At 40.5% G+C, this 15,685-nt stretch overlaps 1 protein-coding gene across 2 annotated transcripts in view; it reads left to right on the top strand.

The window, feature by feature from the left end:
* MYO16 (myosin XVI) overlaps positions 1-12,173 on the top strand; it is a 592,224-nt gene extending 580,051 nt beyond the window's left edge. For both annotated transcript variants that reach the window (XM_066380569.1, XM_066380568.1), the window contains exon 35: positions 11,767-12,173. In XM_066380569.1, coding sequence (XP_066236666.1) covers positions 11,767-11,994 — 228 coding nt within the window. In that variant the 3' untranslated portion in view covers positions 11,995-12,173. The remainder of the gene's footprint in view (positions 1-11,766) is intronic.
* Positions 12,174-15,685: the final 3,512 nt, after the last annotated feature.

The raw sequence follows: 15,685 nt of genomic DNA, 5'->3' as shown, positions 1-15,685 counted from the left end.
GAATAGATGGCTTAGTTCCCTTCTGTAGTCCTTCCTTAAGAGTAGAAAGAAAAATGTGCAGTTATTATGTGCCACAGAAGCCCCATTTTAGGTGGTCTAAACTGGCAGTGGGGAGAGTATAAACTAAAAATACTGACTTCCTCCCCCTTCCATCCAGCCTGCATGGGGGTGGCGTGAGTAATACTGCCTGGTCTCCAGTGTTTGTGGAGCGGGTCCCTTGGTCAGTTTTTTGAGGGGTCAGGTTGTCCCAGCTTCCAGGATACTGTGATGTGGTGCTTTCTCATACTGAATCACAAGTGCCCCCTAAACTCTGGAGCTTTCAGATCTCTTTCAAATGTCAAATTTAAAAATAAAAAAATCACAGGATATTTTACAATAGATTATTAGATTCTCCATTAAAAGATTTTTTTTTCAAAGAGTTTTAAGCTGACAACCTGTGCCCTTTTCTAGAAACCTGGGTTTTGTGCCTGTTACAAAATAGTACTATTTTTTCCCCATGCTATCCAAAAATAAAAATAAAAATTGGGGGTATAAATTGTCTCAATCCATTCAGGTTACTGTATAGCAAAATACCACAGACCAGGTAGCTTATATACAATAAAAATTTATTTCTCATAGTTGTTAAGGCTAGAAGTCGGAGGTCAGGGTGCGAATCTGGCTAGGTAAGTGCTGTCTTCCAGGTAGCAGATTTGTCAGTCTGTCCTCACATGACAAAAGAGGTAAGGGACCTTTGTGTAGTTTCTTTTATACAAGAATTTATCCTACTTATGAGGGCTCCACTGTCATGACCTAATCACCTCCCAGAGGCCCCAGTTCCAAATACTGTCAAATTGGGCTTTAGGATTCCAACATGTGTGTGAATTCGGGAGACACAGACATTCAATCCATAACATGAGATAAGCTGATTTGATTGCTTAAAGCATTGCATTCTTTGGCATTGCATCCTGAAGTCTATGGTGACTGTTCCACTCTCTTCAGTGAACCCACTCACTAGCCGTTCAAACCCATCTAGGCATGTTTGGATCCAGAGTAACTGATAGGTCTGAAACCACTTACACCGTATGTGATATCAGAACATTTTCAGTAGATTCCTGGGGCTTTATAGTGTTTGAGAGGGTGTTATCTAAATCTTCAAGATGTAAACTATCTCAAATATAAGATTTGTCCACCGTCAGTCTGGTGTTATTTCAAGGTACTCCCTTTCTTGGCCTTGATGGAGGTGAGGTGCTAAATTGTCCCTACATTTCCAAAAGAAAAAGAAATAAAACTACAAGTCTAATATCTAGGAATAGCTCAGAGATATTGTGAGTTTGTTTTCAGACCATTGCAACAAAAGCAAATATTGCAATAAAGCAAAAATGGCAATAAAGCAAGTTGCACCAATTTTTTGGTTTCCCAGTGCATATAATAATTATGTTAGGGCCCTGGCCAGTTGGGTCAGTGGTAGAACATCAGCCCGGCATGTGGATGTCCCAGATTCAATTCCTGGTCAGGGCATGCAGAAGAAGCGACCATTTGCTTTTCCCCCCTTCCCCCTCCCTTCTCTCTTCCTCTTTCTTGCCCTCCTGCAGCCAAGGCTCAATTGGTTGTTCGAGTACCTCAGAACCTGGGGATGCGTCTGTGGAATCTCCCCCTCAGGCACCGAAAATAGCTTGGTTGTGAACATGGCCCCAGATGGGAGTTGCCCTTGGATCCTGGTTGGGGTGCATGCGAGAGTCTGTCTCACTATCTCCCCTCCTCTCATTTGGAAAAGAAGAAAAGAAAAAAACATACTATATTAAGAGTGCAAAAACATCTTGTTAAAAAACAATGTACATACCTTAATTTAAAAAATACCATAATTTAAGCCTATAGGAAAATGACACCTATGGACTAGACACAAGATTGCCACAGACATTCAATTTGTAGAAAACTCAGTATCTGTGGTGGTCAATAAGATGGGATATGCCTGTATCATGGTAATATCTGTTCCTTCTCGCAAACATGCATGCAGGTGTTCATACATTAACTTCGTTTATACCCTCCATGTAAGTGAACTGGATGCATTGTGCAGGACAGAAATTAATTTACTCATTTTGAGCTCTAAAGCACTCCCCTAGTCTTTTCAAGTAGACACTAATTCTACCCACAGGGAATACTACCCATATCAATCAACATTTTTCTCACTGTGATAATATATGTGATCCTTATTGTTTTGTTTTATTTTATTTTTTATATGATCCTTTTTAAATGGAAAAACATTCTCTTTGATTCTTAACATTTCTTAAGTTGCTTTATTAATTGTTACATAAAATCTCTGTATTCTTTTAGCTCTCATTATAACTGTAAACCAAAGCAAATTTATAAATTCAGTAGAAGAAAAACTTACAAAAATCAAAATAAAATAAAATTTTCAATGTATTAATTAAGTATGATTTTGTTTAGCTGCCATGAAATTACTGTTGAAAATCTGAATATGGAGTTGACTCGGATTCCATGAACTTCAGTATATTTATATCATCCTGTGCCACAGGCTTTACCTAAATGTCTGTTACTCTTTTCTATTTGAACTGCCAGGCAACCTACACTGTCAGATCGCTTAGCTCTTTCTAGGAGGAGAATTCTTACTTGCATATTAAATACACCCACTCTTTTTTCATTAACCTGAAAGAATATAAATAATATTACTTGTGTCAATCTGCTGGTAAATAAAATACAAAGTCAGAAAATAAAATCCCACTGAGTGCAAGCTTAAAAAGAAGGTAGGTAGATACAAAGTATAGTATATTACTTTGACAGAAATCATAAAAGTAAAACTGCAAAAAATTTTCGGTTTTCCCAAGAACTTAAGGACCCCTGAAAATACATATACAAATTCCATATAGAAACATTTAAGAGTTGTTTACTCACTAAAATTTGTGTATACCCTTCTCTTCTAAAATTTAAACAACCTCTAGACTTTTTATCATTTTCTTCATGTAGAACTTCCTTTCGTTTAAAATCATATGTAAATCATGTTTTGTTATGAATCCTGTGTGTTGCTCAGTATTTTGAAAGGTTCACGTTGACAAGAAAGAAAGAGACTATGTTGTTTTTGTATAAGACCATAAATTATGAGAAGTGGCTACATTTAACATTGTCTGATTGAGTCATCAGGACAACTATGATTCAGAATGTTAAGAGATTTTTCTCAAGTCAAACAGCTAACAATGACAAAGTCATAATAGCCCACATTTAGAGAGTGGTCACTTTTAAGTAGCTCACATATGTTACTCATGTAATCCTTACCCATCCTTTTGAGGTAGATTGTGATTGTGACCCCAATATACAGATGTGAAAGCTGATAGACTTGCTCAAGGTTATATATATAACTATTAGGTGGCAAATTTAAGATTCCAGTCCAGGCTCTCTGATTCAGGAGCCCAGGCTGTCAACCATATCGCCTCTGCTCAACCAACCTCAGTGTCTTCATAGGTTTATGGTTTCATGTTAAAGAATGAAGTTCAAAGTCTACATCGACTACTTTGGAAACACCTGTCTCTGCCTTCATTCCCCCTTTTCCATCCAATTGACCATCTCATTTTTCAAAATTTAGACCAAAAGTTACCACTTCTTTGAGGTCTCTACAGACCCTCATCCACAGAGTTTCCTTTCCACAGGTAAATGATAAAAAAAAAAAAGATAAAAGTTGCTAAAAAAAACCCACTCTGTCTTTTTGACTCACTTCATCTCCATGCCATGGGCAACACATTAAGATACTTGGGTGAGGCCCTGGCCGGTTGGCTCAGTGGTAGAGCGTCAGCCTGGCGTGCGGGGGACCCAGGTTCGATTCCCGGCCAGGGCACATAGGAGAGGCGCCCATTTGCTTCTCCACCCACCCCTCCTTCCTCTCTGTCTCTCTCTTCCCCTCCCGCAGCCAAGGCTCCATTGGAGCAAAGATGGCCCGGGCGCTGGGGATGGCTCCTTGGCCTCCGCCCCAGGCGCTAGAGTGGCTCTGTTGCAACAGAGCGACGCCCCGGAGGGGCAGAGCATTGCTCCCTGGTGGGCAGAGCGTCACCCCTGGTGGGCGTGCCGGGTGGATCCCGGTCGGGTGCATGCAGGAGTCTATCTGACTGTCTCTCCCCGTTTCCAGCTTCAGAAAAATACAAAAAAAAAAAAAAGATACTTGGGTGAACTGAATGCATAAAAATCCCTTTACAGGCAAGACATTTGATATCCAGAGGTTCAGACATATGGAACAACTTTTTACTTTATCAGTTATAATACTCACCTTCTGGTTCTGAAAGATGACTTCGTATACAAACACTATTATATAAAACAAGGCAGAAAAGAAATTAAATAAGTGACTATCTAAAGTGGTGACATGGGGTGGAAATCTATCCTTTAAAGCAGTGGAAAACAAGATTTAAGAAAAAAACACACTATCACATCTTTATCCTGCAAACAGACACAGATAAATGAGACCTGGTGGGAAGTCAGCTGACAGCAAGCCCACGTTGCCAGCAGCAGCCCTCATCCCCAGAGCCACTTCCTCTCCTTCTGAAGAGAAATGCTTCCCTTTCAGTAGAAAAGCTAAAATTCTTGTTAAAAATTATTATTGCCTTTCTAATGATAATATTTTTGTGAAATTTCAAATAATGGGAAGGAAAGCTGTGGGGGGTTTTGCGATTAGAAATAGGTTATGAAAAGTAAAGAACAGAGAAACACTAATTTTGATTTTTTTACAGTGCTGAATAATACTGTGAATACTTTTTGTTGCTTATATATTATTTGACCACCATTGAAATATTATTCATAGTTGCATTTGTTTGATGTTCTAAAATATTAAAACTCTTGACTGTGACAGCTGTAATTTTTATGCCTCACAATCTAATAAATTTAATAAATCTAAGTCAGATAAATTCATTAGAACACACTGCCCTTATCTTCTGATCTTCTGTTTATTGTCTCACAGATCATAAATTTTAAATGCCCTCTGAACTTAACTGTGTTGAAAGTAGTGACCTATTATATAGCTTTACCCAGAATGTTAACCTTCATTTGAGACGTAACCTGGGAAGAATCTGTTTTGCTTTTTTGTTTGTTTGTTTGTTTCTTTGTTTGTTTTTTTTTGTATTTTTCTGAAGCTGGAAACGGGGAGGCAGACAGACAGACTCCCGCATGCGCCCGACCGGGATCCACCCGGCACGCCCACCAGGGGGCGATGCTCTACCCATCCAGGGCGTCACTCTATTGCAACCAGAGCCACTCTAGTGCCTGGGGCAGAGGCCACAGAGCCATCCCCAGCGCCCGGGCCATCTTTGCTCCAATGGAGCCTTGGCTGCTGGAGGGGAAGAGAGAGACAGAGAGGAAGGAGAGGGGGAGGGGTGGAGAAGCAGATAGGCACCTCTCCTGTGTGCCCTGGCCGGGAATCGAACCCGGGACTTCCGCACGCCAGGCTGACGCTCTACCACTGAGCCAACCGGCCAGGGCCTGTTTTGTCCTTTTTTTTTTTTTTTTCCCTGAAGCTGGAAACCGGGAGAGACAGTCAGACAGACTCCCGCATGCGCCCAACCGGGATCCACCCAGCACGCCCACCATGGGGCGACGCTCTGCCCCTCCGGGGTGTCGCTCTGTCGCAACCAGAGTCACTCTAGCGCAGGGGTCCCCAAACTACAGCCTGCGGGCGGCGTGCGGCCCCCTGAAGCCATTTATCCGGCCCTCACCGCACTTCTGGAAGGGGCACCTCTTTCATTGGTGGTCAGTGAGAGGAGCATAGTTCCCATTGGCCAGTTTGTTGATTTAAATTTACTTGTTATTTATTTTAAATATTGTATTTGTTCCCGTTTTGTTTTTTTACTTTAAAATAAAATATGTGCAGTGTGCATAGGGATTTGTTCATAGTTTTTTTATAGTCCGGCCCTCCAGTGGTCTGAGGGACAGTGAACTAGCCCCCTGTGTAAAAAGTTTGGGGACCCCTGCTCTAGCGCCTGGGGCAGAGGCCAAGGAGCCATCCCCAGCACCGGGGCCATCTCTGCTCCAGTGGAGCCTCGCTGCGGGAGGAGAAGAGAGAGACGGAGAGGGGGAGGGGTGGAGAAGCAGATGGGCGCTTCTCCTGTGTGCCCTGGCCGGGAATCGAACCCAGGACTTCCGCACACCAGGCCGACGCTCTACCACTGAGCCAACCGGCCAGGGCCTGTTTTGCTTTTTTGAATGATCAATAATGTTAATATTTAGCATCTCATTTATTCCATTCTGATAACTATCTTGATATAGCTGTTAAATTTCGCTCAATACCTATTAATCTCTATAATAGAAAATAAAGTTCCATGGGATCTCTCAATGAAAGGTATTATTTTTCTGAGTATTAGTTGATTATTGCAAACATCAGTCAATTTTTTGCTTATCAAAAAAGCCTAGAAAGCTGTTGGTCATTGACTCAAAGGTGGCATTCCTCTGTCCTTACGACATTCAAGACATCAATACACTCATTAAGAAAATGCTTTTAAATGGTTTGTTTGTATAAGTTTCACCTTTTATAATGTATTTGGGAATTCAGATTTTTTTTTAAATAAACAAGCCTAATTCAGACCAGCAGCCACTGAACATCACTCCCAGTAGATTGTCACAGTTTCTTTGGAGTGATTCAATCTATAAATCTGTTCCTATTATGAAGGTCGAGGGTTATACCTAGTATATGATTTTGCTCATGATGCAAAGCTACTGAAAAGAGTTTGGGATTGAGGAGAAATATAAAATGGATGTATTTTGTGCTTGGTGTGAGGACAGCTGTATGTTCTTATCAGCATGAAGATGACCCCGCAGATGTCATCGGGCCATGGAAAAGCAATGCCAACTGTTAGGAGTTGAGTCCATTTTTATATTCTTGTGGTACCTTTTTTACTTTTTTTTAAAGATTAAATGGACATTTATTTTGCATTTCTTTATGAGCTATTTATTATGCATTCCAACTATTCTTTTTGTAGTTTCACTAGAGAATAAAACATGCACCTTACTTATTGCATCATTACATAATTTATTACTTTTTCTATTTTCCTAATACTGTTAGAAACAGAGCCTCTAAATTCCATGTAACTTTTCTTGGCTTTTGTACTTATTGGTGGCATCCATTCTTGTTTTATACATAATTTAAGTCTATAAGATGTTGCAACTATATTATTTATGCATTTAATTCCACTGTTCTTAATTATCTCATAAATTTCTATTTTTCCATGCAGTATCATTTACTCTCACCTTAAAAAATGCACACACACAAGACTTTTGATGGCAAGTTACCTCATTTTTCTTTTTCTACTTTCATTTTTGAGGGATATTTTTTGAGTACAGAATTCTACGTTGAATTACTTTCTTTCAGTACTTTAACCTGTGATTCATTGTTTTCTGATTTCCATTGTTACTGTTTAGAAGTTAGATTTCACTCTTACTGTCATTTCTTTGAAGGTAATGTGTATTTTCCTCTGGATTTTAAGATCTTTTTTTTTTTTTGTCTTTGGTCTTTGTCACTTTTAACATAATATGCCTTGTGTTTTCTTATTGTTGGTGATGGTGTGTGTATTCATCTTTTGTGTGGTTTATTGAACTGATTAAATGTGTGTATTGATGCTATTCACGAGTTTTGGAAACATCTCTTTAACAATTGCTTTGCCACGTTCTTTGTATCTCTTCTACTTCAGTTACTCCTTTTATGTTTATGTCCATTCTGCCATTTCTTATATTTATCCATTTTTTCTCTGTTCTCATAAATATTTAATCACAGATAGTTTAGTCTTTACCTGCTAGCTCTAAGTCTAGATTATCTTTGAATCTGTTTTATCTTTTCCGTTTTGCTAAATTTCCTTCTCTTCACATGTATAGTAAATTTTGATTGCACAGTAAGCACTGTATGTAAACAAACTATATATGCTATAGATGATGATTTTAACCTAAAAGGTCATCATCATCCTTTGTTAGGAAGCAAAGGCAAGGGGTGGTCACATCAACCCAATCACAAATTGAGCTGTATTCCAATTCTAGTTCTCCTCTAATCCTCAGGCTGCACCCTTTCATGCTTTGATTGAGTACGTATCAGGTTCCTTATCACTGATACATTATAGTAGCTCCAGCTCTATATTTGAGAGCCCCATTCTCCAGCCATGTGCCCCACTCAGTTTTATTAAGTGAGAAGAGGGGAGACAGAGACAGACTCTGCATGTGCCCAACTGGGATCCATCGGGCAAGCCTACTAGGGGGCAATGCTTTGCCCATCTGGGGCTTTGCTCCATTGCTCAGGAACCAAGCTCCTCTTAGAGCATAAGGTGGAGTTCATGGAGCCATCCTCAGCACCCGGGGCCAACTTGCTCCAATCAAGCCATGGCTGCAGGAGGAGGAGAGAGAGAGAAGCAAAAGGGGGAGGTTTGGAGAAACAGATGGGTGCCTCTCCTGTGTGCCCTGAGAGGGAATCAAACATGGGGCCTCCACATACTGGACCAACACTCTACCACTGAGCCAACTGGCCAGGGCCCCACTCAGTTTTAAAGCCTGCAAGTCTTTAAGATGAGACTAGTCAGGTGCTTGAGCTTAGCATCTCTTCTGTTAAATTATTGCTTCTGAAAGCATCTGTCATTATAGGACATTTCACTCTACTTTTTATAGGCCTTTGGCCCAAGGCTCCACTGATTCATATAGTTGAAGAACTACCAAATGTCCCTTTGGTAAAATGATCATGCATTTGAGAATCCTCAAGTTTTCAATTTGTGTCTGTAGTGCCATGCACCAGCAAAATATTGTATGGTCTTTTTTTTTTCTTCTAGAATATGCTCTTAGACCTACAGAAGAACAGAATTGGTAGATGCCCCCATGAGAAAAAACAAAACATAACACAAGCTAGTAATTATTTGTTCACTCAGAAAGATTCTCTTCATTCAAAATTTTGGTTTCTCTAGTTCTCAATTTTGCCAGAGCTTTGTGATGTTTTAAAAACATGGTTTTTGTAAATTATTCCTTTCTTACCACTTTACAATGGGGGAGCAGTAGCTGCCCTGATCTACAATGTCCTTAGCAAAAGTAGCAGTTCCTTGTTTGGTTTGGTTTGGTTTGGTTTTTAAATCAATATAAAGTTCTGTTACTCAAGAAAGATGATATTTCAAGGAAGTTTTGGGAAAATAATCAACTCCTATGGCAGAGGTACCCTTCCACAAATTAAATATTCTCTCATAAAAAAAAAATCCAGTGACAGCATTTTTCCATCGTTGCTATTATATACTGAATGTATGCCAAGGAACATATATGCAGATACTCAATATTCATAGAGTTAATGAGACTGAAGCTAAATGTAATCAACATAGATTACACTAGTGGAGAAAACAGAGGAACTAAAATACATTAATGGAGAAAACATATAGATTTCAATCAAATTTCATTTAGAAAAAGGAGGGAAAATGAAGGTGGTGTAGAGATCCTGGTCTTTAGCATCCTGGACAATAATTGTTATGCAAATTATAAGCACTGTAGAATAATGGTTAAGAAGGCGGACTCTGGAACCAGCCTGCCTGGTCCCACCATTTTCCATGTGACTTTGGAAAAATTACTTAACCCCTCTGTGCCTCAATGTCCTCATCACAAAATACTAGCCCTCCTTGATAGACTTCACATTTGTAAGGTGCTTAGAAAAGTACCTGGCATGTATTTAGCACTCTAAAGTGTTTATTGAATAAATAATTTTTATGCCTACCCTCCACTTCACTTTCTTGGCTCATTTCCCTGACAGTAGAGGCAATTTGGCTTCCACAAGAGTCTTCCTAGCAGGAGAATGTCTCATTTCCAGGTCATTCTGGTGCAAGCTGGGTGCTAAAGAAAAGCACCCTTTTAAGTGGGGCATGCTGCTTTAGCAGCTCACTTTCTGTTGATGCCTGGGGTTGTTTCAGGAATTGGACAATCACAGTCCTGTTTTCCACTCTTAGGGTTTTTTTTTTCTGGTTGTTTGTAAATTCAATTTGGGAAAACTCCTTTTGCTGCAAACCACCTCCAGAAATCTGGTTATGCACGCTGGGTATGGCTTTGACCTCCAGTTTCTGTATTTTAACACCATACCTCAACATTCTGCCCATCAACCTGATTCTAGACTTTAAAATTGTCTTCCTGGAGCAAAACAATAGGTTCAGGTGTCCAGGGGAAGGTGTTGGCTTTAGAATTGTCCTGGAACACTGACTACTTGTGCTTCTTACACAAGTACCTGTTGTCACAAGAGGAAACCGCCTGTGTCCTGCTTTGTTTTGCTCTCCTCTGTCTTGATGAAGAGGATGGGAGTGGCACTAGACAGCAGCGGGTGCTTGGGCGTGGGATGAGCCATCTCATTTCCTCTGAGTTCTCTCAATATTCTCATTCTCATTTGTTATCCATGTCTAGAATCTGGAGTTTTTAGACCAGCACACTCACTTTAGACAGGAGAAACGGTTTCTGCAGTCTGCAGCTGTTACAGATTACTGGCTGCTGGCAGAAGGGGGAGCCCACGGCAATCAGTGGAGCGTGGTTGTCCTGAAGTGCCCCAGCTGCGGCCAGGAGCAGGCTCAGTCTCCGAGGTGTCTCTCTTTGGGTGCCCTATGGAAATGAGAGGAAGGAGCTGATACAATTGCACATTCTGCTGCTGCCCTGCAAGGGCCCCTAAAATTCCCATCTCCTTGGTCTCAAGGTCTGAGAGAGCAAGCACACAGCTGCCAGATTAGATCACAGCTTCGAGCCACTGCCACATAATAGCACGTGCACTGACACACCAGTGGGGTGGTGGGTGTTCTCAAGATCAGCTACCTGCCTCCACTGAGTTCGTTTGATATTTTAGTGGCTGTCCCTTGCTACACTGAACTCTTAAAGACAGTCTATATTAGCATGGTCCTCTCTTAACATTGACTCTGAATGGGCCCTCTAGAGCAGGGGTCCCCAAACTACGGCCCACGGGCCGCATGCGGCCCCTGAGGCCATTTATCCGGCCCCCGCCTCACTTCCGGAAGGGGCACCTCTTTCATTGGTGGTCAGTGAGTGGAGCACATTGACCATCTCATTAGCCAAAAGCAGGTCCATAGTTCCTGTTGAAATACTGGTCAGTTTGTTGATTTAAATTTACTTGTTCTTTATTTTAAATATTGTATTTGTTACCGTTTTGGGTTTTTTTACTTTAAAATAAGATATGTGCAGTATGCATAGGGATTTGTTCATAGTTTTTTTTATAGTCCGGCCCTCCAATGGTCTGAGGGACAGTGAACTGGCCCCCTGTGTAAAAAGTTTAGGGACCCCTGCTCTAGAGTAAGGCATCCATCCTTGTCCTTGAGCAATACATGGTGGTCAGAGTGGTGTCACATTACCTTAAATTTGGTGACTAGTAAACTTGTGCATAGACGGAGTGGATCCTAGAATAGGCTGAACCTTGAGAAATCAAAAACGTCAAACAGAATTACAATGGTTAAAAATTACATTCAGAAAGAAATACAAGGTGTTATAAGAATGTATAGTATATAACAAGAGAGGGCGAAGAGCAAACAGACCTTTAAGTCTTGTATCACCTGGAGGTATATCATGTTAACCTGTATACCTATCCTAAATATTCCACTGATTGGTTTTCTGTTCCACTCATCTTAATTCAGCCGCTCACAGTCGACCCAGTTGCATGCCATTTGCCTGGAGGTTTCATAGGGAACAGATGATGTCTGTTTTGACGCCAGTCCAGCCTCATGGCTTTCAGGTGTTGCTATTATACTTCTCACTCATTCACAATACATATTTGGTGCTACTCTTTCTACCCCTTCTTTCCTCCCACAGGTAATCCAGCAGCTGAGGCTCTCAGAGAATGAAAGTGTGGCCCTGCAGGAACTCCTGGACTGGAGGAGAAAGCTCTGCGAGGAAAGAGAAGACTGGCAGCAAATCCTGCAGCGCTCGGAGCCCAGAGCACCTCCCCCACCTCCTTGCAAAAAGCCGACTCTCCTGAAGAAGCCTGAAGGGGCCTCCTGCAGCAGGCTGCCTTCGGAGTTCTGGGACACCACAATGTGATGTGGTCCAGACTACAGACTCGTAGAGTACAGCTGCCTAGTGCTTCCAGGCTGAGCAACAGAAGGCTGCCTCTCTACATGCTGGGTGCTCTTCCACACACCGACACAGAAAAGCACAGGACAGAGGAGTTCAATACCTGAGATTCCCTGAGTGTGTGGCTGTGTAGTGTGTGTGTGTGTGTGTGTGTGTGTGTGTGTGTGTGTGTGTGTGTGTGTGTGTTTTCTTACCCATTCTGTGAGGATACACTCTGATTTTCAGGCTCCGTGGTTATAGGGCCACGCTACCTCTATGTAGCAAGAGAAAGGCCATAAAACGTGTGGATGAGATGAAAGAGGGAAGCGTGGGGAGGAGGGGAGGGATCCATGCACACTATACACCTGATTTTATATAATCTGACCACATGTTTCTTGTACTCTAGTCATTTTACAACAGTACACTCTATAAGACATGTGTTCTTTTTTTTCCTTTGGAGGTGTTTGTGTTTTATTGGAATTACAAACCTGAAAATTATTTACATATTTTCTACTGTGTTTTATAACTTTATGCAATTGGTGCTCCCTTTCTTCAAATACAAATTTTAAAAAATTAATTTCTAGAATTTTTTTCTTTCACATACCATTGTTTAACCTAAAGTACCTAAGAATTTTGGGAGTAGGTTGTTGTTTAGCTTTGCCCTGCCTTTATATTTCATTTATTGATTAGGAGGCAGTTCCTTCCTAGGCCCTGTATTCTGGATATGTGGGTTGTGAGCTCTTTAGTTAAGTCTCATCTCCTGACTTCAGCATAGGTTACAGGAAATTTTGTGTCACTCAGCATACATGGCTTCAAATTCATAGCTGTTGGGATGTAAGGGTCCTATCCATTTAAAGGTCTACACAGTACAAATAAGCACGCTGAGATTTACTGGTTTGAGCAGTAATGCTGCATCACAAACAATTGTCCTCTCTGAGCGCCACTGCATGGCTCACCTGCTGTATACCCTCAACCCTCCTGTAATGCAACCGCCTTGTTCATTGATGTGCTTCTGTGGGCTGTCGGGAAGTTCTGAGCCATGGCATTGGACCATCGTGTCTTGCTGCTTGGAACTTTTATTCACACCAACCTTTGAAAAGTTACTGTGCCAATAAAAGGGTACAACTATGTTCTTCTGTGCTCTTGTTTGTTGTTGTTATCTTCCACACATGCTTCTGTTTTCCTGATCCCAACTATAGAGACAATTAATCTCATTTATCCAGCTTCCCTTCATATGTTTTTCTCAACACATTTTTGCAGCTTCGGGCTCTAGTGGTTTGTTTTAACATCAAGCTGTATGACTGTGTAGATATAACTATTATGTAGGCATATGTTTGTTTCATAAATAATATGTTCTTTCTTTAGGAGTAATATTAGACAAACAGATCAGGAGATGACGGTTTGTTAATAGAAATCCCATGCTGTCAGGGGGAGGCCGCATAGAGAAGCACCTGGATTGGCGGGAGGCAGAGGGTGTGAGGGCGCTAGGGGGTTGAAGCTTTTTTTGGTGGGGTCATGGGGAAGAATGGGGAGGCAGGTGTGCAGGCATGGAATGAATGAATTTGAATAATTTCAGAAGATGCTTCGTGCAGAGGCTGAACCTGGTTATCCGGTACCGGCCCTGGGCGAGGGCGTGGCCTGGAGAGGGAGAGCCGGAGGAAAGGTGTGTTTGGGGCGTGGGCTCTAGATTGGTTGGAGTTGTTTACTCTCCCTAAAACTTGGCTAGTCCCAGGAGGGGCGGTTCCTTCAGAATCACCAAGGCCCAGATGTCAAAGCATCTCAATACAGAAAATAAAGACATAGTTAATACACAGTTAACTGTCAAATTACTGTACCATGTAATTATCACAGGGAGGCATCCTGCCCAACCTCCCGCCAACAACCAAGCCCCCACACCCTGACTCTTCCTCCTCTGTCTCCCTGACATCTGACTTCTTAACATCAGACACTAAGGAACAGAAGAAGCCAACTTTCCTTAATACACACAGCTTCCTTGACCATGCCTTGCACATTGTAGGCACTTAATGACCTTGGTTGGATTAAAATTCTAAACTGGATGCCTGTCCCCCAACACACAGTATATATTTAATTATACCAGAATGAACAGTGAACTGTTCAGGCATTACACTTTGTGAAAACTTGTTTCAAATGTGCACTGAGCACTTGCCATGACTGTTCTGGTTGCTTCAAAGATATTATTTCTACTACTAACATATGGCTTTAGTGTAATTATTATCATCTGTGAGTTATCATCCTGAAATTGAAGCTCAGAGCTTTAAATAGGCTGTTGGAACGTAAACCCTCATTATTATAGTTCCAAAGTCCATGACATTTTAACTTGATATACAGAAGTTTTCTACTTATGTTGAAATATATCTTTAAAAGCTTCAAATCAAATGACCTTTTTGGGGTTACATCATTGTGTGAAATTGATGGGAGACTATTATAGTGCAAGTTTACATGAAGTAAGCAATCCCAAGCACTTGGGGATCCAAAAGATGCCACATTCTATTTCTATTAACATGGCCACAGTTTGGGGTTTTTTAATTCATAAACTGAAACTGACAATCACCTACGAGAGGTACCATCAGCATCACAAAACAGTAAGTATTTCATCTGTCTAGTAATCACTTTGCCTCCTCTAACACTTGTTGACCTTCTAGAGCTAGAGAGAAAACCCTCGAAGAGTTTCTAAAACACAGTGTTGTAAGTCAGCAAGGTTTTATGAGTTTAGGTTTATTTTTCTCCATAGTGGAGTAGGTTTTCAAGTATGTTTTAATCACTACTTTAGAACCATCTGATTGTATCTGCTCTACTTCCATGGTAGAAAAATCAGCAGACTCAAAAGCATTAATAGCCATGATAGTAGTAATAGTAGTAACAGTATTAATAGTTATAATAATATGAGATAAAATCCAAGTCTGTGTGTCTATGAAATGTACATGTACAATGGTTCTCTAATAGTGACAACATTGTCAAGAAAATAAAGGCACTGTTCTGGAAAATAAAGCACTGAATATTATTCTACATAAGCAAGATTTCAACAGTTATATAAATTTGCAATATATTTAATGATAGTATTTTAATTGCAATCAGACCATACGGTATGAATTTTGATATATTAATGGGCCTACGACCTTAGGTTGAGCAATATAATTGGGATGAATTATTACCCTATGTTCAAACCCTGCCCAATTGCCTTTTTAAAAAATGTTTTACGAGGGATCTCAAAACTATCAAAATGTCTATAGTGGGTTAAAATGATTTAAAATGTATATTCTAAGGTGGAAAAATACATTATTATTCTTAAATACTGGTATCTAATTTAGTAGAATTATGCTTACATAAATTTACCCAATAAAAGCAACAGCCAATTAAAATCATAGATTTGCAAATGAACTTCATAAATGAACATTAAACAACTTGGACGAAAAGTATATTATGAATTCCATAGTCTAGAAGAACAGATAAGTTTTTATCAGAATTCTAGTGCTGTCAATTCCCAGCCAGACATCAAACTCAACTCATACCATAATAAAGGTCATGAGGTTATTTTCTAACAACATTTGAGAATGGGATACATTTCATCCACTGGTTATTATTCTGAACTGCTAAATTAGCATCTAACTTTGATAGGTATATCATTACTTCGAAGTTAATAGGATTTACTTTAATTTCC

Source organism: Saccopteryx leptura, chromosome 4, assembly GCF_036850995.1.
Source record: "Saccopteryx leptura isolate mSacLep1 chromosome 4, mSacLep1_pri_phased_curated, whole genome shotgun sequence".
In the NCBI taxonomy this organism is placed as follows: domain Eukaryota; kingdom Metazoa; phylum Chordata; class Mammalia; order Chiroptera; family Emballonuridae; genus Saccopteryx; species Saccopteryx leptura.
The sequence above is the reverse complement of the archived record's forward strand: the minus strand, read 5'-3'. Positions and strand labels throughout refer to the sequence as shown.